Here is a 25,943-nt window from a genome sequence, read left to right on the forward strand (position 1 = left end):
TCGTAAATGTGTGAATTTTTTTTTTTTTTTTTTTCAGGAACTCCCCAGAATTTCAGAAACTTCTAGGTATTGCCATGGAGTTATTCTTACTTTGTAGTGATGATTCTGAATCTGATGTCCGGATGGTAGCTGATGAATGCCTTAACAGAGTTATAAAAGTAAGACGTTTGCCATAATTATCTTTTGTTTACTGCAAGTTAATGTGCTTGAATGGTTCACATTGGCCTGGTCTTACAACACATTTTTTATGCATAGGATTTTGGAATGGCAGTAGTTGCAAGGGTTATCTTTGCAAGTGCTTCCACCTAATATCTAATTGGGATTGCCAGAAGTCTGCGGAGTATGCCATTGCTAGTGTAAACATGGCCCCCTCTTTTTTTTCTCCAAGTTTAGTTTAGAGCTGAAAAAAAGTTTTGAAGTATTTTTTTGTAGACTTATTTTTTAATGGATTTTTAAGTAGACAGTTACTTTTACATTGTACCTCAAGGATTTTTTTTGGTCTGTGAGATGGGCCAATAGTTCTCACATGTCAGCATTTACTGTGTTTAGTTTGGGGCCAAACACTGTACTAATTATTGCCTGTAAGTAAACATGCTTTTCTGTTGTGCTCAAAGGAGAAGAAAATCTTCAGAGAATTTTTTGCTTGTTAAAAAATTTGGATTTGTAATGAGGCTCTTGGGAGCCAGTAATAAACCCTTCTTGTCCTGAAAATGTCTTATCTGCAAAGCTTCAAATCTGATGCAAAATCCTCAACCTTTGGCTGTAAATGTACTCAAGGTTCTAGGACTTATGGTTTCTTCAGTTCAGATGGTTAGCACCAAGACTGCATGTAATGCCTTTTTGCATAACTTGCCCCTAGGGAATATTGCCGCTGTTATTTGGTCGTTCTTACTCACATTTGACATGGTCTGAGCAGTCTTTCCAGAGCAACTGTTTCCAAAGGCATCCTGGCTTAAGCTCCCCATGACACCGGAGGACTCTTTCCAGTGGTGTGATGTCTAAACAGAACCTGAGAAATACATAAGTTATGTACTTACTAAAATGTTGGATTGATCTGGTCCCTGTTCAAACACTGGGACAAGCCACAAGGCATTCTCTAGCCAAAAATTCTCAATACCCGAGGGATCTGTAGGAAAGCTATGTTGAGCTTACATTTCTAGGTTCCACATTCACACATTCTTTTTTCTCCTTTTATGGTAAGGCTGGCTAGTAAAACTTTTATTCAGTCTTGAGATTTCCCTGAAAATGCAAAGGGTTAGGGGTGTAACTTAAGCTTGTGAAGAGTTTGTTGCCAGGCAGAATAGGTGTTGAGGCAACCAGTCCAGTAGTTTTGATTGTCTGGGCAGAGACCAGATATGTTTAACATTTGGGTAGGTACAAAACGTTTCTAAAGAAATTATCCAGCTAAATCGGGAACCTGATTTTGTAAGCCACCTAAATGAGACAAAAATTGGGAAGGGTCTGTTTAAAAAGAAGTGGCATGAAGATTCTATAGGAAGGACCAGTGGATCATCACAAGGATCCAGTTTACAAAGAAACAGTTTCTGACTGACCTTACCTCCTCAAGCTGGAAATCAGTCTTTGTCTTCCAGTTTGGGAGTCTGTAACAGTAGAGACTGGTAGTAGACCTAATCATAAAACGGCAACAAACTTCATTGGGCAATCTTTCCTATACCCTCTGGGATATCTCAGATTCATAAAGACCAACAACACTTCTTTAATGCAATCCTTTTAAACTTGCCTCTTCAGGGGGTCATAAAATTAGCTTTTGTAGCTCAATGGGGAAAAGATTTTTATTCCGGACTTATCCAGGTATCCAGAAATGAGAGCACCTCTAGACCTATTCTAGACATTTCCACATCTTACATGGTCCCACTTTTAAAATGCTAACTCTCCATACCATATTTCCCCTATTGTCTCCTCAAGGTGATTTGGACCCCCAGATATAAAGGATGCTTCCTTCACGTTCTGTTTCACAGGAAGCACATATATTTTGGGATTACATTATCAGTTTACTTCTTTACCATTTGGGACTCTACTGCTCCTAAAGTCTTTGCCAAATGCCTTTTTCCATTAACAGCCAGGCTCCAGGGTGTTCACATTTTTTTCCTTACATGGACATTTATCGAAGTCAAGGTCTTTGTAGGTGGAAGTCTTAACAGAAGATTAGGATTTATCAGGAATTTTTTTCACCACCTTGAATTTACTGTGAACTTCAAAATTTCATTGCTGGAACCCACTCACAAAGTGGTATTCCTGGGATGTATTATTATTATTGTTAATAATATTATTATTATTATTATTATTAGTATTATTATTGATACATTTCTAATGACTGCCTTCCTTCCTATAAGACAGGCTTATCAACTTTACTTCCTAAACTTGTCAAAACAAGAAATTACTTCATCAAAGGAATTTCTCAGAGTTCTAAGATTCATGGTCTCATCCTTCCTAATGATTCATCATACCAGAGTTTCACATGAAGAAGATGTAGTGGTATAGTGGTATCTCAAGACAGTATGGGCCCAACATTCACATCCTTGTCACTCCGAGAATTCGATTTATCCACCTTGTAAGAAGGGAATTACTTTTGTGGGCCAAGCAGGTTATAGCTGATATGGTAATCCCCTTCACCCTTCTAAGTCCTTGCCAGAACATTGTCACAGATGCCTCCGTCTTTGCTTGGGGACCCAACTCTCAAGGCACGAAAGTACAGGGAATTTGAGAACTGTAACACAGAAACAAACATGTCAGTCTCAAAGAGATGATGGTTCTTATCAGTAACCATCTTTTGACTCAAGACATGCTACAGGTGGTAACCAGTAACACCAATATGAGGTGGTACATAAAGAGGAATTGACAAGATCTTACCTCCATTTTAGACTGATAATGACAAATTGGGTTTTAGCCATTCATACTGCCTATTCTTCCAGGGAATGTACATTTCTTCAGAGCAGAATACTGTGGCAGACACTCTGAGCAGATCCAGAGACGGTCACTTACAGATAGTTGCACTTCAAAGGACATCCTGCAAATAGTCCACCACTGGACAATCCTTCAAATTCATTTCTTTGCCTCCAAACACACATCTCATGCCTGTTCAGTTCCGTGAATGGGGAAGTTTCTGTATGCTTTCCCCCTTTCGTGTAATTTCCAGGGTTTTCCAGAAGGTAAGAACGAACCTTCCAAAGATGGTTTTTGGGATCATTATTCTTTGTTAAGGCAATACTGGATGTTCATCATGTTTCACTGTTGCAGTCATTACACTTGGGTTATCCTGCTGGCAGGCTACCCGCAGTCGGCCTGAATTCCAAAGTCCTGGTCCGGCGTCTGTTGCTGTCTCCTCTTCCCTGACGTCAGTGCGCCAGGGGTATAAAAGATGCAGCAGACGCCATTTTCTTCAGTCTTTCTTGCTGCGCGGTGCCCGAAGCAAAAGCAGTTCGCAAGTGCCGGTCGGCCGACTCCTGAGATTTTCAAAATCAAATTTCAGATCCGAAGTCTTCAATAAAGCTAAGTACCCCATTGGGGAAACTTTTTTCTTCATCCAGACCGATGTCAGAAAAAGTTAACAATTGTATTTCTTGTGGGAAGCAAATACCTCATAAGGATTTTCATTCTTACTGTATTCCTTGCCTAGGCCCTGACCATGACGTTGCTAGTTGTCGGTTTTGTGCTAGATTTAATCAACGCACTATTAAGCATCGGTACGATTTTGCTTTTCATTATTTTGGCAGAAGGTTTAACTATATAATGCCATTGGAACAACAGACCGGAATTCATAAAAAACGCAAGGATAAAGACAAGGACAAGCATCCAAGGTCCAAAACAGACGACAAAGCCTCTTCTAGGCCAGTCGCCGGTTCGCCGGTGCTCAATGAGGCGCTTTCGCAGCCCCTGACTTCCGCTACCTCAGAGCCACAGGCCGCCTCCGACTCCCATGTGGAGACAGGCCTCTGGATACTCAAGGTATTAGCCCTTCGGAAATTGATCCCTCGGGTGGGTCCAGAGCTGCTGAGCAGGCATCGGCTTCTGTGAGGGTGTCTTCAGACCTACACAACTTTATATAAAGCCTATTTCAGCATCCAAGACAAAGTCTAAAACAGTTTTAAAGACAAGGAAACCAGTACAGCATTCTCCAGGACAGACTTCTATGCCTAAGAAACAGATGCTCAAAATGGCCGAAGACCTGATTACTTTGATCAGGGGTTCCCATCCCCCTCCTAAGAGGCCTAGGCAAGCCACTGAATATGATTTCTCTGATCAGGTTTCCATTTCCTCTGATTCCTCTTCTGAATAGGGATATTCTGTTCCTCCCTATGAGGATTCTGATGCTGAAGATTCTATTCCTTCAGCTTCTCCTCCTGAGGACTATTCATTTGGGGAAACCCTGCATACCATGAGGGAGCATTTCCACTGGGAAAGTCAAGATTATTCCGATTCTAAGAAAACACTTAGAGACTTTCTTTTACTTCCTCAGCACAGACCTCTTGCAATTCCCCTTGTATTAGACATAGTAGATGTATTTTCAGAGTCCGGTCTGTCTCCAGACTCTTTACCTCCTGCTCCTGTTAAGCCGGACAGATACTACAGGGTTCCAGACTCCCATAAATTTCTTTACAAAAACCCTGCTGCTGACCCAGAAACTATCTCACAGGGTCCCAAAGGGGTCAAGGCTGCGTCTGCTAAAAACCCTGTCCCCTCAGATAGAGACTCTAGAGCTTTGGACATATGGGGGAAAAAAAGTTTACACTTCTGCTACCTTGGCTGTAAGGGCTTTAAATTGTCAATTTCATATGCTCAAATACCAGCAATACTTAATGTCTTTGTTAAAACAAAAAATGTTGACAAATTCTGAATGTTCTGAGAACAAAGATTTGCAGGATTTATTGCATGCAGCTGAACAAGTGGGAAAACATACTTTGCAATGTGGCTATGATTCACTAGAGGCCTCGTGCAGGGCCGCTGTTACAGGTTCCGTTATTAGAAGGCATGCTTGGTTAAAGGAACAGAATCTGCCTGATCATGTTAAAGCAAAATTATTGGATGCTCCATTACAGCATGATACTTTGTTTGGTGTTAAGGCAGAAGAGGTGTTGAAGAAAATGGAGGATAAGGGTAAATCTATGCAGACAGTAAAAGATTTCTTACAGGTACAACCACGCAGATTTAGCAGGAACTGGCCCTCTAAGAATTGGTTCTTTCCAGTGTCAGACAGACCACAGAGAGGCAGATTCAGACGCCCTAGAGGCAGGCAACAGCCCCAGGGCTCATACAGGCCCAAACAATGGGGTGCTTCTCCCTCCAAAAGCGGAGAAGGCAAATTACAGCCTTATAGAAAACAGTCCCAATGACTTCCCTCTGCCAATTCCAAGCACTTATTTTTTGGCAGCACCCTTAGGGAGAAAGCTAGCACTTTTTTCTCAAAACTGGCACAAGATCACCCAGGACAAATGGGTCTTAAATATAGTCTCTCAGGGCTACAGGTTCCATTTTCACACCCTTCCAAAGGCAAAAGGTATGCCAGACCTGCCATCAGTCAATGGGCAGAGGCACAAAAACAAGTTTAATCTCTCATGGACAAGGGGGCTATTCAGCCAGTGCCACAGCAAGAGCAGGGACAAGGATTTTACTCAAGACTTTTCTTAGTACCGAGAAAGGACAAAGCCTGGAGACCAATTCTGGACCTGTCTATTCTAAATACTTTTCTGGACGTCCCAAAATTCAAAATGTTGACTCTACAGCAGCTTCTACCCATGCTGGACAAGAAGGCTTGGCTTGTAACTTTGGACCTCAAAGAGGCATACCTGCATGTCCCAATCAGACAATCTTGCAGAAGATACCTCAGATTCACAGCTGTCTCAATGCACTACCAGTTCTCTGCACTGCCCTTTGGCTTATCTACTGCGCCCAGGGTCTTCACAAAATGCCTGGCACCAGTAATTGCATTTTGCAGACAAAGAGGAATTCAAATATATCCCTACTTGGATGACTGCCTTATTCAAGCAAAGGCCAAAGATATTCTACTACAACATCTGGCGTTTGTAAAAAGATTACTAATTTGCCTAGGGTACGCAGTAAATGAAAAGAAATCAAAACTAGTGCCCTCTCGAAAGATAATATTCCTGGGTGCAAGCTTAAATACAACTGCCCAGATGGCTTATCTCACGCCAGACAAACAAAGGCATCTGACTTCTTACTTCAAAAACATGGCAACAAAGACCCAGTTAGCTGCAAGAAAAATTCTGCAGGTTCTGGGCTACATGGCCTCCTGCATCCTTCTCGTAACATATGCAAGACTACACATGAGGAAAATACAGTGGTACCTAAAAAGTGTATGGTCTCAGCATTGCCACAGTTTAGACATACTGATCTCCGTCCTTCCTTGCCTTCAAAAGGAATTTCTTTGGAGGTCCAGGGCATGTGCTCTAAACAAAGGGAAACCCTTCCGTCTGCCTCCTGCCACTCGGATTCTAACTACGGGCGCCTCGGATTATGCTTGGGGAGCCCATTTTCAGGGCAATTGTTTGCAGGGCCTGTGGACAAAGGATCAGAAGCACCTGCATATCAATTTAAAGGAAATGTTAGCCGTTCAGAAAGCTCTGTTTGCCTTCAGGAAACTTTTACAACCAGGACAACTGCTAATACGGACAGACAACACCACAGTTATGTGGTACATAAACAAGCAAGGGGATCTCATTCCTACCCCCTTTGCAGACTAGCCATGGATCTATGGAACACAGCTCTAGCTTGCAATCTGGATCTTCAAGCTCAGTTTCTACCAGGGAAACAAAACTTCCTGGCAGACAGTCTGAGCAGAAACCTTTCGGATCCACACGAGTGGATGCTGGACACCAAAATATTCAGGATGATAACAGCAGTCTGGGGATGTCCCCACATAGACCTCTTTGCATCCCATTTCAATCATCATCTACAGAATTTTTGCACCAGGACTTTCCACAGAGAAGCTTGGAAAGTGGACGCCCTGTCATTCAGTTGGAGGAACCTCTCAGGATATGCCTTTCTGCCTCTTCCTCTTCTTCCACGGTTTTATTAACGATAAAACAGGACAAGTCCAAGATGATCATCTTGCTGGCTCCAAATTGGCCTCTGCAGTTTTGGTATCCAACTCTAAAAAACCTATGCCTGGAGCCCCCTTGGGTTTTACCTCAGTCTCCGAACCTTCTGTCCCAACATCAAGGTCAGGTTCTACTCTCTCATGTCAGAACTCTCAGCCTGGCGGCTTGGTTAATTTCTTCTTTACTGCCCAAGCAGGTTATGGATGTCATTTTAGAAGCCAGACGTCCTAGCACTAGAAAATCTTATGCAGGAAAATGGAAAAGATTTTGTTCCTGGATGCAGGTTCAGGATTCTGATCCTCTTCTTCCTAACATTACTTTAATTCTGCTTTACTTGACAGATCTCTTACATAAGGGTCTCTCTTTCTCTTCCATTAAGATACATGCCTCTGCTATTTCTGCTCATTATAATACAGACCCTCCCATCTTTTCCAACCAGCTCATGAGACAGTTTCTCAGAGGAGCTAAGAACTTAAGACCTCCTAGATCTCCTCCCATTCCTGCTTGGGATCTCAACTATGTTTTGGAAAAACTAACCTTGCCTCCTTTTGAGCCTGCTGCCTCTTCTGACATCAAGTTTTTTATCTTGGAAGACAGCTATCCTGTTAGCCCTTACTTCTGCCAGGAGAGTTTCAGAGTTACAAGCTCAGCTCTTATGGCTGTGGAACCTTATATTATTTTTCATCAAGACAGGGTATCTTTGAGGACTAATCCTACCTTCATGCCTAAGGTGGTTTCCAAAGTGGCTTTAAATCAAACTATCCACTTGCCAACCTTTTTCCCCACTCCTCAAAATAAAGGGGAAAGGATCTTGCATTCCTTGGATGTACACAGACAACTACGTTTTTACCTGAACAGAACCAAGGACATCAGAAAATCAGAACAATTGTTTTTCTTATGCTTCAAGTTCCCAAGGTAAAGCCATTTCAAAACAGACCATTTCTAAATGGATTGCTCATGGAATCAGATTTTGTTATTCTCACCATGGAAAGCAAATCCCAGGGAGTATACGGACTCATTCCACCAGAGCTGCTGCCACTTCTGCGGCCTTCCTCAGGGGAGTTCCTACCAAGGACATTTTGGAAGCTGCAACTTGGAGTTCAGTGCATACTTCTAAGCACTACAATCTACCTCTCTACTCTAAGTCTAGGGCAGGCTTTGCCTCTGCAGTCTTGCAGGGCCTTTTAGCCACCCCTTCCTCTTTATGACCACCTCCTTTCTTTCAGCTTTGGGATTCTACCCTACAGTCATGACTGCAACAGTGAAACACGATGAACATAGTACAGTTGTGTACACCTACCATAAATGTAGATGTTCGAGTGTCTTCACTGTTGCAGTCTTCCCTCCTGTCCCCTCTTATTTTTACTTTTGTGTATTTCCTTTTTTCACCATTCTTCTGAGGTGTATTTGCAAAGGTTATGGGACCTTTTTCATTTTGGGACTCCTGACATCTGGGGCAAGAAAAACTGGAGAAGATGGCGTCGGCTGTCAGCTTTATACTCCTGGCGCTCTGACGTCAGGGAGCATGGTTGAACAGTTGACGCCGGACCCAGACTTTGGGATTCTGGCCGACCGAGGGCTGCCTGTCGGCAGGGGAGAACCCTACAGTCATGACTGCAACAGTGAAGACACTCGAACATCTACATTTATGGTAGGTGTACACAACTGTACTTTTTGTTTTTACCTTTATTGTATGTTTTGTTAGCAATATGTATTGCCTACCTATTTGGGGGCACCTGACATCTGGGGCAAGAAAAACTGAAGAAAATGACGTTGGCTGCATCTTGTATATACCCCTGGCACACTGACATCGGGGAAGAAGCGACAGCAACCGACGCCGGACCAAGACTTTGGAACTCTGGCCGACTGCAGGACCGCCTGATGGCAGGATAACCCTAGTGTAATGACTGCAGCAGTAAAGACACTCGAACATCTATATTTATGGTAGGTACAAAACTGTACTTTTGTTTTCTTTACCCTGTGTTTTACCTGCATTCTGCTTTAGCAGCATATTAAAACTTCAAAAGAGACCACAGCTCTGTCTCTTCTGAGTCGGGCAGAATTTTTCCCGCCCTCCCACCCAGTTACAGTTGTCTTGTTAAATACCACTGTCTTTCTAGTTGCCTGCCTCTTATGTTAATCTGACCATATATCTCATTTCCTCTCTACTTTCACTGGCTTGTGTGAGTAATCACAAAATAATCATTTTTGAAATCCCTCCCCTTCATCTATTTAAATTTATTGGCCATCCTACTGTATTCCATAGTACCAGAATACAAAAGTGACCACCCCTTTTAATCCATCTTGCTGTTTTAAAAATAGTAACTCTCCACTAAACCTTAACTTTTTAAACAGGTAAAACTTAAGTTACCTACTTTCACATTGAACTTCTCTAGTGCACACTGCAGTGTGCATTTTTTTTTCATGTTACCTTTAAGCAGCCCTGTGACTAGCACTTGCTCTAATACCTGCTGGAAAGCACTAGGAAGCCTTAAACTGATAAAAGCGCTCAACTCTCCTTGTTAATAAGGAGAAATTAATAGTAGGCACTAAACAGCCTATAATTGCAAAGTACCTTGCTAAGGTAAGGGAAAACAGCTCCTGTACTTTACAAAAAAAAAAAAACACCAAACCAGGCATGTCCAAGGGTCAGCTTCCGGTGATTTCTCCTGTCCACCTGGTGAATCTGGGCATACTGGGGCAATGCAGCAATTGCCTCATGTACACAGACAACCCTCTCCTCCTATCACCCAACACTACAACCTGTGAGAGATGCACTTACATAGCCAAAATGGAAGCAAAGCTCTCTCCACCCAAGATTGTGCTAGACAGTCAAGAGGAGAAGGTTAACACCCACACAACACATAGCCCTTCTAAACCCACACCACCAACACCCACATATAGCAACACTAAATCCAATCCACATATGCAGAGGCCCTCAACTGTAACCTGCCCAAGCAACAAGGACCTCTAAAGCTGAAATGCAAACAAACACCAATCCCAACCAAAGTGTCACACAGTTCACAACACCAGTGTGCCACACAGCAACAGCCCCTAAGGCAAGACAACATACCTAACACTTTAGTCATAGGTGACTCTATAGTCCAGCACAGTGATGTCCCACTCACCAGGTTGAACAAGGAGAAAATTACAGTCGGCTGCCTGTCGGGTGCCAGGATCCGCCACATAACGCATGCACTCAAGTCACTCCACAACAAGTACAAATATGACTCTGCATTGTCCATGTTGGAGTGAATGACTTGAGACGTACCTCCCTGGACTACATGAAAAGAGACATGGAAGAGCTCTCGGATCATGTGGCTCAGGCAGGTATGACCCTAGCCCTGAGTAGCATCCTGCCTTCGCCCAGAATGATACCACAATACAAGGACAAAATGACTGACTTCAACAATTGGCTAAGCTACTGGTGTCATTCAAAGGGGATCCAGTATCTATCTGCGTGGGACGACATGATCGACAGACCACGATGCTTTGCCAGAGATGGTCTGCACCTGTCGCCCCTGGGATTCAGGTTACTGGCTAAGGCTCTTGCCACGCCTGTAATGCCTTTTTTAGGCAAAGTTCAAAGGACAAAACCACCACCGTAACAGGTACAAGCATGCAAAATCTGAAGGTAATGCTACTCAGTGCTAGAAGTTTAAACCTCAAAATGCACTCTCTCGAGGCACTCCTAAAAATGGAGAACATCGATATCTGTGCAGTAACTGAGAACCTGGTTCAAGGCCCCAGAGAGCAGCCCTGCTATACCAGGTTACAACTCTTACCACACTTTTCGGCCACCAAACCAGGACCGAAACACTAAAGGTGGAGGAGTGTCAATATTCACCAAGGATATTCACACCACCAGGCTAGTTCCCCAACACAATGCGTCTGAAATTCTCCAGGTGCAATTAACACTAGGTAAGACTGCAATCCAAATTGTAGCTTGCTACAGATCCCCATACCCCAAGATTCTCACTACACCTTTCTAAACATACTGGAAAATATTAAGATAGAACCAAACACCCTAATACTGGGTGATTTTAACTACCCTGCCATTAACTGGGAAAACTACTCGTGTACCAACACCTTTGCCCAACAGTTCTTGGAACTCAAATTCCAACGCCCTGGATCAACTAATCCATAGTCCCACCAGGGGCTCCAGTATCCTAGACCTGGTCATTACCAACATGGGAAATCGATGCTCCACACCTATGGTTCACCCCCTCGTTAGGTCTGACCATAAGCTAATCACCCTTAACATCCACATCCCACCCCCACCCCCCAGTAAGGAAACCTCCATAAAAAACTTCTCCAAAGCCAACTTCATGCTACTCAAGTCAGAAGTGGCAAACTTCATGATGCCCATGCAGATGGGAACTGAAAGTTCAACTGCTGAATCCTACTCTAAGGCGTTGTACGAGCACATCCACTCATGCATGAATCGTGCCATCCCAAATAGAATCAAGATGCTCTCATCCAAAAAAAGGAAGCCAATCTAGTGGCTCCCTGCCATAAACAAACTTTACAACAAAAGGAAGAAACTGTTGCAGAAAAGAGGAAAATCCCAGGATGCAAAAAACTCCCTTACCAGCCTCAGTAAGAAACTGAGATCCCTCATAAAAAACTCCAAAGCTAGTTATGAAAATAAAATTGCCAAAGATTCCAAAGAAAAACCACAAGGCATTCTATAACTGTCAAGAATCTAAATGGCAATGCTCAGATCTGCTCTGAGCTAAAGCAGAATGGCATTAAATATACTGATCTCAAGGATATTGCCAATATCCTGGCAGATCGATTCAGTGCCAACTTCACCCCCCTCACACCCCCTAAATGGCCCATCTCAATACCGGAAGATTGCCAAATTCCAGTAATAACGGCCACACAGGTAAAAAACACACTCTCCAAAGCTAAGGATACAGCATCCATGGGACCAGATGACATCCCGGGCTGTGTACTACATGAACTACAATATGAACTGGCACCTCACATAAGTGTCATATTTAATCATAGCCTCACCTCAGGTTTCGTGCCCACTCAGTGGCGCAGAGCTACAGTTATCCCACTCTACAAGGGGGGATCCACCTTGGATCCCGGAAACTACTGTTCCATCAGTCTGACGAACCTTATCTGCAAGGCCATGGAGCGTATTATCATGGAAATTATAAACAAAGACATTGGCAACCTTCAAACACTGGACCCCACCCAGTTTGGGTTCGTGAAGGGACGATCTTTTCTCCTGAACCTGATTGACTTCTTTGAATCGGTCTCCAGAGCCATGGACAAGGGTAAGGTGGTCCACACAGCCTATCTAGACCTTGCCATGGCCTTTGACACCATCCCCCACTCTGGAATAATAGATAAACTTACTAAGCTGGGCATTTATCCCTACATCACCCAGTGGGTTGCTAACTGGCTTACTGATAGAACCCACACTGTAAAAATAGCAGACTCCAAATCCAGCTCCAGACAAGTGGAGTACCTCAGGGTTCAGTCCTGGGACCGCTCTTGTTTGGCATCTACTTCTCTGAAGTACAGGCCAACACTAAGGGACTCTGGCTAACAAAGTTCGCAGATGACTGTAAACTGGGAGCCATTATTGAATCCCCAAATGATGTGGATACTCTACAAAAAGGCCTTACAGAAACAGATGCTTGGTGCCAGAGCCATGGGCTCAAGCTCAATGCCAAGAAATGTATAGTTATCCCCCTTGGGGAAAAAAACATGTACCCATGAGTTACCACATAGGTGGCAGTACACTAAACACCGAAAGTGTGATGAGACACGGTGACACAGGTGGACAGTGGTCTCACCTTTGATAACCACATCGCCACAACAGTCAGGAAATCTTTCTATGTGGCACACCTCATCACTAAGGGTTTTTCATCCAGAAAAAAAGGAGGTCATTGTCCCACTGTACTCATCCCTCATTAGACCCATTATAGAATACGACGCCCCATTTGGTATGTGTACCGCTCAAGACATCTGCAACAACTGGAAAGGCCGCAGAAATATCTCACTAAAAGAATCACAGGCCTAAAGCAGATGCCCTATGCTGACCGCCTTAAAACACTCCAGCTATACTCTGTGGCATATCATCTACTCAGAGGCGATCTCTGCTTAACATACAGAACCATGTCAAACCCAGAGCTGTTGGACATGCTACACTTAAAGAAATCCCAATCCCTCAGAGCCACACACTCCAGGGATCTAAACCTTGTTATCACGGTAAACAAAACATGCTGGAGGGATAGGTTCCTGACCCAGAGACTCCCCAGACTCTGGAATAGATTGCCCATACATGTCAAGCAGAGTGCCTCTTTGGCACTCTTCCAAAGGAGCCTTGACGATTGGATGGGAGAAAGGAAATTCACCCCGGGGATCACGTCAGTCGCCCTGCTAGACAGGGGTCCAGGGAAGTAAATAGTGTGAGAAGAAATAGCCAGGGAATTATGTCTAGGCTTGTACAGGCCCTAGGGCTGATAGCCTAGTACCAACCTATGAACCTATACTCTGAGGGGGGAGCTAGTCAGTAGCAGTGAGCCAGGACATTTAGAGACCTTCACTAAAAGGTGTTGGGCTTCCCTTAGTAGGTGATACTTCTACGGGAGAGACAAAGTGCAGTTGTGTAAGTCAACTTACCATAGCAGTAGAAGTTTGAAATGATCACTGCTGCAGTAGCCATAGTTTTATAGGGTCATAACAGTTGGCCATCTTCCAAAGTTTCAGAGCACATTCCACATGGTGAAACTGCAGGACTAAAAAACAAGTTTGGGGGCCGAGCCCTTCAGAGCTTTCCTGTCAACAGAGAGAGGGAGGCTGAGCCCTGAAAGGACAATACTTGGAACAACTGAAAATGAATGTCCACACCCTGGCATAAAAACGAACTAAAAAACAAGAGGGAGGAAGGGAGCAGCTGCTGCAGCAGTCATCATTCAAACATCTGCTGTTATGCTAAGTTTACTTGCATAACTATACTATGTTCATCATATTGATCACTGTTGCAACAGCCTTAGTTATATGGGTAGATTACTCTAGCTTACTAACTTTTGGAGGTGGAAGCAGAAGACCTCTGGAGAGTGGTCCTAGCAAACCCTGACTCGGACTTAGAGAAGGAATTAAGCTTATAGTGCTTTGTAAAAGAATGTACAGAGGACAGAGTAGCAGCATCTAGAATACTTCTGGAATCCAACCATTTCCAAAAAAGTCATAGTTGAAATCAAGGCCTTGCTAGAGTGGACCTTAATCCTGCCTAGAATAGTTTTGTTGTGGTGAGTATGACAAAAATGAATAGCCTTTGACAGCCATTTGGATATGGTCTTATTTGACACAGGTTTCCCCTTCTTATTTGCACAAGAAATGAACAATTGATCCAAATATCTGTAAGGTTTAATTCTGTCAGGATAGTACTGGAATTGTCTTTGGACATCCATGGTGTGGAGTATCCTTTCTCCCTCATTTTTAGGTTTAGGAAAGAAAATGGGGAGATGGATAGATTAGCTTAAAGTAAAATCTGATAGCACTTTGGGCATAAAAAGAAGGATTAGCTCCCAAAGAAACCCTGCCCATATGGCAAACAAGATGGGGTTAACTCACTGTAAGAGCTTGCAACTCTGATAGTCTTCTTCAGAGGTCAGAGCAGTCAGTAAACGTGTTTTTCATGTTAAGAACCTCAAGTCTGCCAGGTTAGCTGGTTCAGTTGGAGGAAGTATTAGCCAATTTAACACAAAATTAAGATCCCAAGGCGGGACCACTGGTTTACGTGAAGTCCTTTTGTGTAAAAACCCTTTCAAACACAATTTGACATGAGACATCATTGAAAGAGGAGGCTCCATGGCAAGACATGCTGAAATGGCTGATAATGAACCTTGATAGTGGAGTAAGAAAAGTCATAGTATAGTAACCTACACAAATATTATAAAACCAGAGACCAACTAGTCCTAAATGAGTGGTGGTTATGTTGTTGTCCCCAACTAGAAAATCTATTCCATTTGGTAATGTATGATTTTTCTAGTAGCAGGCTTTCTTGCCACCAATATGTGCTGCATGTCCCCTGTAAACATTCCCCTAAAAGGAAGTAAGACCCTAGCCTCCAGTCAGTCATTTGAAGTTGATTGATGTCTGGGTGATGTTCTTCATCTCACATTGCTGCAGTCCTTACACTTGGGTAGTCCGCTGTCCTCGGTCGGCCAGAATATCAAAGTATAAGGCTGACGTCGGTCAGGGCGCATTTGACTGACATCAGGACGTCAGGGTACAAATGCGCATGACCGACGTCATATCCTCAGTCTTTTTTGCCGCATGGTCCGATGCAGAAGCAGTATTGCAAGTGCCGGTTGGCGTTCTGAGATTTTTCGATTTAGAAGTTTCAGACCGAGTTCAAAGTTGGCTAAGTACCCCGTTGGGGAATATTTTAGTTTTTCTTGCCTCAGTCATTTACCGGATGTCAGAAAAAGTTAATAATTGCATTTCTTGTGGGAAACAGATACCGCATAGAGATTATCATACTTTGTGTATTCCTTGCTTAGGGCCTGAGCACGACGTTGTTGGCTGTCGCTCTTGTGCTAGATTTAATAAACGCACTATAAAGAGAAGGTTGGATTGTGCAAGGTTAGTCTTTGGGAAGCGGTGCAACTATAAAATGCCGCCGGATGCTCCGGCCCGCTTCTTCGAAGAAGCGCAAGGACAAGGCAGTTAAGCCTAGGCTAGAAGAACCGCCTGTACCAGACGCCGGTTCTTTAGAGGTGTCGGTGGAGCCGGTGGCTCCACCGGAGGTTTCTTTGTGTTCCCAGGGTGAGACCTTATTATTGCAAGATGTGGCCTCTCAGGAGACTAGTCAGGCTGAGGGGCTTCTCATGTTACTATACTCCCTCCCTTCCTAAGGTGGCTAGGCCCTCTCCTTCTGTTTCAAAGGCTTCCCCCAGGGGCAGGCCAGGTTTAGCTTCAGTTGGTGTTACCCCTAGCTCTTCAGGTACTGTGCCCAAGAAGCATATGCTTAAAATGGCAGAAGATTTGATTTCTTTGATTAGGGGTTCTATGCCCCTCCTGATAAGAGGCCTAGGGTGGAGCCTGAGCTGGGGGGTTTGAGCAGGCTTCAGATGTTTCAGAGTCTTCGGCTGAAGACTTGCAGGAGTACTCTCCTTATTCTGATTCTGATGTGGATGATTCTACTCCTTCTGCTACTCCTCCTGAGGATTTTTCTTTTCAGAAACTCTTCATTCCATGAGGGAGCATTTTAAGTGGGAAGGTCAGGACTTCTCTGATTCCAGGAAAAGGCTTAGGGAATTTCTGTTTTACCCCAGCATAGGCCTTTGGCTATACCTCCTGTTTTGGATGTAGTGGAAGATGTTTTACAGAAGCTTCTCTTAATCCTGATTCTTTGCCTCCTGCTCCTGTTAAGCCGGATAGGTATTACAGGGTGCCTGCAGCTCATAAGTATCTTTTTAAGAGTCCTAGGGCAGACCCAGAAACTGTTAGCCAGGGGCCTAAAGGTGTTAAGGCTTCTGTTGTTAAGAATCCGGTTCCTGCAGACAAGGAGGCTAGGGCCTTGGATAGATGGGGAAAGAAAGTCTATACTTCTTCCACTCTTGCTATGAGGGCTCTGAATTGCCAGTTTCACATGTTGAAATACCAAAATTATCTCCTTTCACAATTGAAGTCTAAAGTTGATGCTCTGGCAGTAGGTATTGATTGTAAGGAGTTGCAAGATTTAGTGCATGTTTCTGAACAGGTGGGTAAGCATTCTTTGCAATGTGGTTTTGATGCTGTACAGGCCTCGTCCAGGGTGGCTGCCACTGGGTCAGTTCTTCGCAGGCACGCCTGGCTGAGGGATCAGAATTTGTCTGAACATGTTAAAACAAGGATTTTAGATGCTCCTTTACAATCTGACGTGTTGTTTGGTCCTCCTGTTGAGACAGTTTTAAAGAAAATGGAAGACTAGGCTAAGTCTATGCAGACTGTTAAAGATTTTTTGCAGGTCCAGCCTCCAAAGTTTAGTAGAAATTGGCCTACTAAAGGGTGGACGATCCTTCTTATGATTCACAGTCTAGGGGTAGATCTAGACGTGGTAAGGGCAGAGCCCAGGGCTCTTTCAGGCCTAGAACAGGGAGTTCTCCTGCACAGGCTTCGGGTGAGGGCAGGGGTCAGTCCTTTCGTAAGCAGACCCAATGACCTACCTTTTCAGCTGCCAGAGCCTGCTCGTCTGGCAGCACCTTTGGGAGGAAGGTTGGCACTTTTCAAAGAAAATTGGAGTTTAATTACCCAGGACAGATGGGTATTGGATATCATACACCACGGCTACAGGTTTTATTTCCATACCTTGCCTCCTTTCAAAGGCATGCCAGACGTTCCTCCTCAACAAAGAATAGAGGCTCACAAACAGGTTTCTCTGTTGCTCCAACTAGGGGCCATACAGCCGGTCCCTCTGCCAGAAGTGGGCCTAGGATTTTATTCTCGCCTGTTCCTAGTACCAAAGAAGGGGAACACGTGGAGACCAATTTTGGATTTATCTATCCTCAACACTTATCTGGACATTCCCAAGTTCAAAATGTTGACGTTGCAGCAGCTTTTACCTCTGCTGGGCAAAGATCATTGGATGGTTACTTTGGATCTCAAGGAGGCTTACCTTCATGTTCCTATCAGACTAAGTTGCAGAAAGTATCTGCGTTTTCGAGCTGGGACTTCTCACTATCAGTTCTCTGCATTGCCCTTTGGCTTATCTACTGCGCCCAGAGTGTTCACGAAAGTTCTGGCTCCAGTGATAGCTTTCTTCAGACTAAAAGGAATACAGATCTATCCTTATTTGGACGACTGCCTAATTCTGGCTCAAGGAAGAGAAGAGCTTCTTCATCATTTGGAATATGTGATAGCAGTGCTAAGATGCCTAGGGTATTCTGTGAACGAAATAAAGTCCAGTCTACTACCCTCTCAAGACATGTGCTTTCTGGGTGTGAGACTGAATACAGCATCCCAGATGGCCTTTTTAACCCCGGACAAACAAAAGAGTCTATCCCTTTACTTCCATCAACTATCTCATCAGTCCGGGCTGACTGCAAGGACAGTCCTTCAAGCCTTAGGGTTCATGGCATCTTGTATTCTGGTGCTTCCCAATGCCAAACTGCATATGAGGAAGCTACAATGGTATCTCAAAATGTATGGACACAGCACTGCCAGGATCTAGACACTGTCATTCAAATAATACCTTGCATTCAAAAGGAATTTTGTGGTGGGCTCAGGAATGTCACCTAAACAAGGGACTCTCTGTGACCCGGCCAGAGGCGAGTCAGATTTTAACGACAGATGCCTCAGACAAAGCTTGGGAGCTCATCTAAATGGAAAGTGGATACAAAACAAGTGGCCTGTCAGACTACAACATCTACATATCAACATGAAGGAGATGTTAGCAGTCCAGTTTGCATTAATTGCTTTCAAGGAATTGCTTCTTCCAGGGCAGGTGTTGATTCTAACAGACAACACAACTGTCATGTGGTACATCAACAAGCAAGGGGAACGATTCTTATCCTCTATGCAGGCAAGCAATGATTTTGTGGGAGACTGCTCTCAGTTTACAGCTCAATCTTCAGGCAAGGTTTCTGCCAGGAGCACAGAACTCCTTAGCAGATGTGTTGAGCAGACGAATTATGGATCCCCACGAGTGGAAATTGGATCCTCATGTATTTCAGAAATTGACAGTGTCATGGGGAACTCCAGACATAGATCTGTTCGCTTCTCCACTAAACCATCAGCTGCCAAGGTTTTGCACAAAAAGGTTTCATCCCACAGCTTGGAAAGTGGATGCTCTTTCTTTCAATTGGAGCAATCTTCATGTGTATGCCTTTCCACCTCTGCCTCTCCTCCCAAAGGTACTTCTACAGGTCAGACAGGACAAGCCAAGGATAATTTTAATAGCTCCGGATTGGCCTCGACAACACTGGTACCCATTACTGAGAAGTCTGGTACGGAAGCCTCCATGGCCTTTGCCTTCGATTCCACACCTGTTGTCGCAGGAGGACAGCCATTTGCTAAATGTCAAGCTTCACTCTCTGCACCTAACAGCCTGGCATATTCTGTTTTGAACCATAGTGGGCCTCCACTTCCTCAGCAAGTTTTGAATGTTATTTTGGAAGCTAGGAGGCCTAGTACAAGGAAAGTGTACGCAGACAAATGGAAGAGATTTTTGTTTTGGAGTGCAGCAAAAGATTTTGATGTTTCTGAGCCTAATTTGTGTGTGGCTCTTCAATATCTTACTGAGTTACTAGACAAAGGTTTGTCTTTCTCTTCTATTAAAGTTCATGCTGCAGCAATTTCAGCTCACTATGATTGCAACCCACCATTGTTTTCTCATCCTTTGTTCAAGCAATTTCTTAGAGGGGCAAAGAATATAAGACCCCCACGAAGAGCTCCTACTCCTGCTTGGGATCTCAATTTTGTGTTGGAGAAACTCACTCTACAGCCTTTTGTAGGTTTGTAGGTTTGTAGGTTAGTACTAGGCTAACTGCCCTTGCGAGCCATTTTAAGCCTAGACAATTATCCCCTGTGAGATTCAAACTCTGTACCTTGTGTTTGTAAGGCAAACACCTTAACTATTAGACCACCCTCCCAACCAAACATATCGGCCATTTTAAGCCTAGCCAATTACCCTATGTGAGAATCAAACCCTGAACCTTGTGTTTCCAAGGTAAACACCTTAACCATTATGCCATCCTCCCACCTTTTGAGCCTGCAGCTACTGCTGAGTTGAAATATTTATCATGGAAGACTGCTTTTTTGTTGGCCATTACCTCTGCAAGACGGGTTTCTGAATTACAGGCCCTTATGGCAGTTGAGCCTTTCTTGATTTTCCATAAGGATAGGGTATCATTACGTACTAATCCTTCCTTTATGCCTAAGGTGGTTTCTAGTGTGGCTTTAAACCAAACTATTCATTTGCCTACTTTTTATGCAAATCCCCAAAATAAAGGGGAAAAGATTTTGCACACTTTAGATGTCCACAGGCAGTTGCGTTATTATTTGGACAGAACTAAAGGGTTCAGGCAGTCTCAGCAGTTGTTTGTTTCTTTTGCTTTGAGTTCTCTGGGCAAGCCTGTATCAAAACAAACTATTTCTAAGTGGATTGGGTTTTGCATTGCTTTCTGTTATTCCCATCATGGCAAGGAGATTCCAGCTGGGATTAGGCCTCATTCCACTAGGGCTACTGCCACTTCAACAGCTTTTTGAGGGAGTGGCAACCAAGGATATTTTGGAGGCAGCTACTTGGAGTTCTGTGCATACTTTCTCTAGGCATTATCACCTGCCACTTTACTCTAAGTCCAGGGCTGGTTTTGCCACTGCTGTTTTGCAGGGCATTTTGGCAGCTCCTGCTTCCTTGTAGTTAGCCATCCTCCCTTACCTCTGCTTTGGGATTCTACCCAAGTGTAAGGACTGCAGCAATGTGAGATGAAGAACATAGTACAGTTTTGTACCTACCATAAATGTAGATGTTCAAGATCCACATTGCTGCAGTCCAATTCCCTCCCTCCTTCCCTCTGTAGTTAGAGGTGGTTGTGTGGGTTGGGTTGTACATTTTGTGTATATTGTATATATTGTACATATAGTTAGTGCAAGGGTGGTTGGTTGGTTGTTTGCTGTCTTTTGGTTTTGACCTTTATTTTTAGGGTCTTCTGACATCTGGGGCAAGAAAAGACTGAGGATATGACGTCGGTCATGCGCATTTGTACCCTGACGTCCTGATGTCAGTCAAATGCGCCCTGACCGACGTCAGCCTTATACTTTGATATTCGGGCCGACCGAGGACAGCGGACTACCCAAGTGTAAGGACTGCAGCAATGTGGATCTTCGAACATCTACATTTATGGTAGGTACAAAACTGTACTTTTCAAGTACCCTGTTCTTGTGTGTAGTTTTTCCAAAATAAGGGAGAACCACAGTTTTCTGGGCCAGAAGGGAGTCACCACAATGCTCTTGGGGGATTCCTTCTGAGTTTTCAGAAGTACTCTGGATATTAGTGGAAAGGTATGCAGGAAGATTCCTGTCCAAGGAAAAGTAAAGACTTCCGTCTTCCAGGGCTTCTTGCATGGAGTTCTGAAACAGAATATTGCCAGTTGATTGTTCAGATAGGAGACAGAGGTCTACTTGAAGAACTTCCTATAGATGGAGTAAATCTCTGAAGACCCCCAGATCCAGTTTTCATTCATGAGGGTCAGCCCTGGTTCTGCTCAGCTTGTATGCCACAGTTTTGCCCTGATGGAATGTAGGATGCTTGTAGAGTAAGATTGTGCTGTGAAGCTATATCTCAAGCTAACATGGCCAATCTACAAGGGGGCATGACCTGGATTGTCTTCGTGTTTCACTGTTGCAGTCATTACATCTGGGTAATCTGCAGGGAGGTTGCCCTCAATCGGCCTGAATAACAAAGTCTTGGGTCCTGCGTAGGTTGCTGTCTCCTCATCCATGACACTGTGTACCTTTATCAGGGCAAGCACCTTTTTGATATTTATGTGCTTGCATCCATTCTTGGCATCCCACATACCCTGCACTTTATCCCTCCTGAAACAGTGCCCCAAGCAAAGTCTGAGGCATCCGTGGTGACAGACTGCTTTGGAATAGGGAAGGAGAAGGGGATATCTGTAGTCTCCACTTAAATGATTGTTTTCTAACAGACAATATCACTGGGATTTGAAAAGACAGTATTGATTCTGGGACCAAAAAGACTTCAGATACCATTGTATCTCTCATGTGGAGTCTTGCCACGGGTATTTTGAGAATCACAGAAACCATGAGATCCCAAATCCTGAGGTATTCCCTCAAGATGATCAAAGAGATAATAAATAGGTTGTGTAATGACATCAGTCTGAATTTGGGCAGTATCACAAACTGTTTTAGGAAAGAAAGATCCAGAACTATTTTCCAAGAATTTTCTTTCTTTGGCACTAAGAACATCCTTGAAACCATTCCCCATTTGGGAAGGAGGAACTGGTTCTATCACTGTGTGAGACAGCATGTGATAAAGAACCAGTGGAAACAGAGAGTCTGATCTGGAGGATGAGGAATTGGACCCCCACCCATACTTGAATGGAGGAATTTCCTCTTACTACCATTTATAACCTTGATGAATTATCTTCAGAACCCATTTGTCTGAAACTATTGCCAAAGAGAAAAATGGAGATTTAGACTTTTTGGAAGAAAAAAGGGGCCATGGTGGGAGGGGTTGTCAGTTTCTTTTAAATAGTCATTCAGACTTGTTGGACTATCCTAAGTTTTGGGAGGCTCGAGGCTTCTTTTTGGAACCCCTTTTCCATTTTTTCTTAAATGTCTGTTTACCTGTATTTTGTCGAGACATTTTATTCTGCATTTTGCCAAAATTGGATAAGGAGTTGGAGAATCACTTAAAAGAATTGGGGCTGAAAAGAGATTTTCCCATATCAGCTTAACCCTTTAGTCTCACTTTTTGATCACTTCTGCAGCAGAGGGCCAAAAACTAAATCTCTATCTAAAAGGAAATTTAAAATCTCATTTTAGCATCATCTGGCATGTTCTAAGAGTGTAGCCATGCAAACCTCCTCAAAACTGTGCCAGTGGCCATAGCCCTGGAAGGAATATTAACAGAGTCATATAATTAACAGAGTAGTGATCTGTGCAATAGAATAAGCTAAATTATTTAAAGCAGTTTTTTTCATCACAAGGAGAAACTGCAGATAAAACATTTCTCATGTTTTCTGAAATTAGTCCAAACAATATTTGACATATGAGCCTGACAATCCAAAATTCTGAAAGTCTTAGTTGTAGAAATATACACCGTTTCCCATACTTATAATTTTCCCACCATTGTCGGAAGTAGTAGGATATGAATTAACTGTGTGTAGCAGTAGTGAGTTCAACTAAAGCTATAGCTGCTCGGTCAGGTTTGGGAATAATGTATAAAAACTTAAAAGACTGAGAACCTTTATACATCCTCTCTGCATTTTTAGGGGCAGGCTGTCAGACACATAACTGAAGCAGACAGAAGAGGGGGAATGGGTGTATGTTCTGGAAATTCCTTCAATAACAGCTCATGTTGTTTTCAAAATGCTGGCATATTCTGGAAATGGAGGGACTCAAACCGAGCTCTTCTCCGAGTCTGAATCAGAAATAGGAGGAGAAAATCCTGGGTCTGTCCTTTCATCATCCTGTTCAGATTCAGAATCTTGAATCATTTCAGAAAAAGAGGTCAGTCTCTCTCCCTCTCTCACCAGAAACTACTTGACTAGAAGGATCAGTAGCCTAAATTAGGAAGTTGGCGTAATGGTTGAAGTGTTTATGTATGAAATTAAATCCTGAGCCAGGGCCAGCAAAATACTTTTGTCTAAGAAAGTTTTTGAGGAGTAGTAGACACATGCTTAGTTTTCTGTTTCTGTTTGACAGAAAAATGGGGCCACCAGTGCTACTAATGGCAGCAGCAACTTCCCCAGGGATGGGCAAAGCATTCCTGACATAACAGAGAGGCCGTCCCTCTTCCATGTCGAAGGACCAACAAAAGTGTCTCTCCCTTGCACACTGAGGGGACCTCAAAAGCTGCAGCAGATGTGGCTAACCCCTGGTGCATAGTGGTTATAGGTGCTACACCAGAAAGAGGCGTGGTCTGAGGTACAACAAATTGCTAGAGCAAAGTCTCTTTGCTAAACTTGTTCTTTTTGTGGCTGAAGAAGGGTTGACCATGGGACCAGTAGTTTGTTCCATGGTCAAGCCAAAAATAGTGCCTCTTTCCTGAGGGAGAGAAGCAACAAATGCTGTTAAGAACTTACAAGTTTTCAGAAGTCACTTTTTCACAGATAAATACAGTAAAAAGCACTTGCCCACTCCCCAAAAGTAAACTAAACACAATTTATCCACAGACACAAAAATGTTTTTAGCTACTTTACACATCTTTTAAACTGACAGGAAAAAAAAACAGCATTCCCATTTAAAAAGAATGATAGTCTCGTGACAGACTGTTAAGTCAAACTCTAACTTTAAAATAACTTTCCTGAAGAGGAAAGTGATAAAACATAAATAATATTTATAAAATAAAAGATTTTTCACCCAAAGGGAACTTATCTGTTCAACAAAGGAACACCACCAAGCTGTCCTTCAGTCCTCAAGAATCTTAGAGGAGCATACTCTGGTGGCAGTAAAGCTTTGAAGGGCTTGGCCCCAGGTTTGTCTTTTAGTCAGCTCAGCTCAAGCTGCCTGACAGTTTGGAAGTGTGGAAGCTGCTCTGAAGCTTTGGAAGCTGGCCAGCTGTTAGATCAGGCTATAACCCCATATAGCTATGGCTACTGCAGCAGTGATCAGTATGATGAACATGTAGTAGTTATTAGCCAGAACTTGAGGCTTCACTGGTGGACAGCACCAGACTCCTTTTGGAAGGAGAGCTGGAGAAGGCCATCAAGGAAGATATGAGGCAATATACTGGAACATAGTATTGCTGCACATGGCATATACCCCTGAAGGAGGGTTACAAGGGTTAGTAATAACAGCAGCTGGTAGTACTTGGGGTCTATTGACTGACATTTCTAGCCATAACCCATCATATTCATTTTGCAGGCTGTATGTGTTAGTGTACTAAAAGACTGCTTATGCGGCATTTTTATTGAGTTAGGATTGCAGAGAATGTAACAAGCTCCTACAGGATCTGTGAGCAGTACCAGAAGGTTGACAGGCTTGCAGACAAAGCCAAGACTGTTTTGATGCTTTTGCCTGTTGTTGAGGAACTGTTTCACAAGTTAGCTACGGATATTGTGGTACCTATGAGTACTGCAAGTTTTGCAGGTAAAAATATATCCTGATTGTGGCAGATTATGTTTCTAAGTATCAAGAAGTGATGACAGTGCTCTGGTAGTGTAGAAGAATAAACCCTTACTCTACATCCCAGTTAATGTAGTTTCAGTCAGTGGCTTGGGCGACTGACGAGTGGCATAGGGAATGGGTGCCTTTAGAAGGGCGGGGGAATGTGCACAGGCACACAAAGCAGTTAGGACTTCATGGCAGAGGCCGCAAGTCAGTTTTGCAGTGTGTTGCATTCAAGGGGTGGGACTGCTTACCAACATCACCTTATTGTAGAAATTGGGAGCAGTAAGAGCAGTCTGCCCATTGCAGAAGTGCAGAGACTTTGTCAGGGCACACATTGGAGAAGCAACTATGGGTAGGCTTAAAGATAGATACTTCCCCCACCCAGGCTGCAAGGTTGGATAGTGTGACATTTAAGGACACCTTAGGTTTCTGTCTGGCCTTTTCCATAAATGATATTCGTCTGGGGGTAGATTGGAGTAACTGGTAAACACACCAATTGATGTGTGGAGAAGAAGAGTGCAAATACTTTGCTAGATATTTCAGCAGGATAGGTTGGTCCTCTCGTTTTAAACACAGCTTTCATTTTATCCTCCTCACTAAGTATAACTTTTGAACAAATTTGTCTTTAAGGAATGGGTAGTGGAAATTATTGAAGTGACAGTGTCTCATTTTTACTTCATTATCCTGCATTTTTATCTTGGTTGTTATTGGCACATGAGAATTACCAGATGTGTGTTGAAATTTAAGGTAAAATCCACATGCTCCTGGGAAATATAATTTCTATCTAGTCTAGCCTTTATTGTACCTTGGGCGGGGAGGGGGTAGTATGTAAATTCTGTCAGAGTTCATACTACTGAATTCACGTCTTCTGTATAAAATATTTTCATAAATTCCTTAAGAAATTTATCCTCTTTTGTTATACATTTCCTTCTAGATCCCATGTGCATCCTCATTTTTGCAAATCAAATTACATTTCCCACCTATATGTAATATTCTTGCTGAAAGCTGATTATTTTCTCACAAAATCTTCTTCAGTACCAGAATAGTTTTTGGTGGAGTATA

At 43.3% G+C, this 25,943-nt stretch overlaps 1 protein-coding gene across 4 annotated transcripts in view; it reads left to right on the forward strand.

Moving 5' to 3' along the window:
• The window catches only part of HTT (huntingtin), a 4,811,037-nt gene that overhangs the window by 410,584 nt on the left and 4,374,510 nt on the right, over positions 1-25,943 (forward strand). For all 4 annotated transcript variants that reach the window (XM_044062924.1, XM_044062926.1, XM_044062925.1 and 1 more), the window contains exon 3: positions 38-158. In XM_044062924.1, the coding sequence (XP_043918859.1) occupies positions 38-158 (121 nt within the window). The remainder of the gene's footprint in view (positions 1-37; positions 159-25,943) is intronic.

This window comes from Protopterus annectens, chromosome 2.part1, assembly GCF_019279795.1.
Source record: "Protopterus annectens isolate FY-2018-M chromosome 2.part1, PAN1.0, whole genome shotgun sequence".
Classification (NCBI taxonomy): Eukaryota; Metazoa; Chordata; order Ceratodontiformes; family Protopteridae; genus Protopterus; species Protopterus annectens.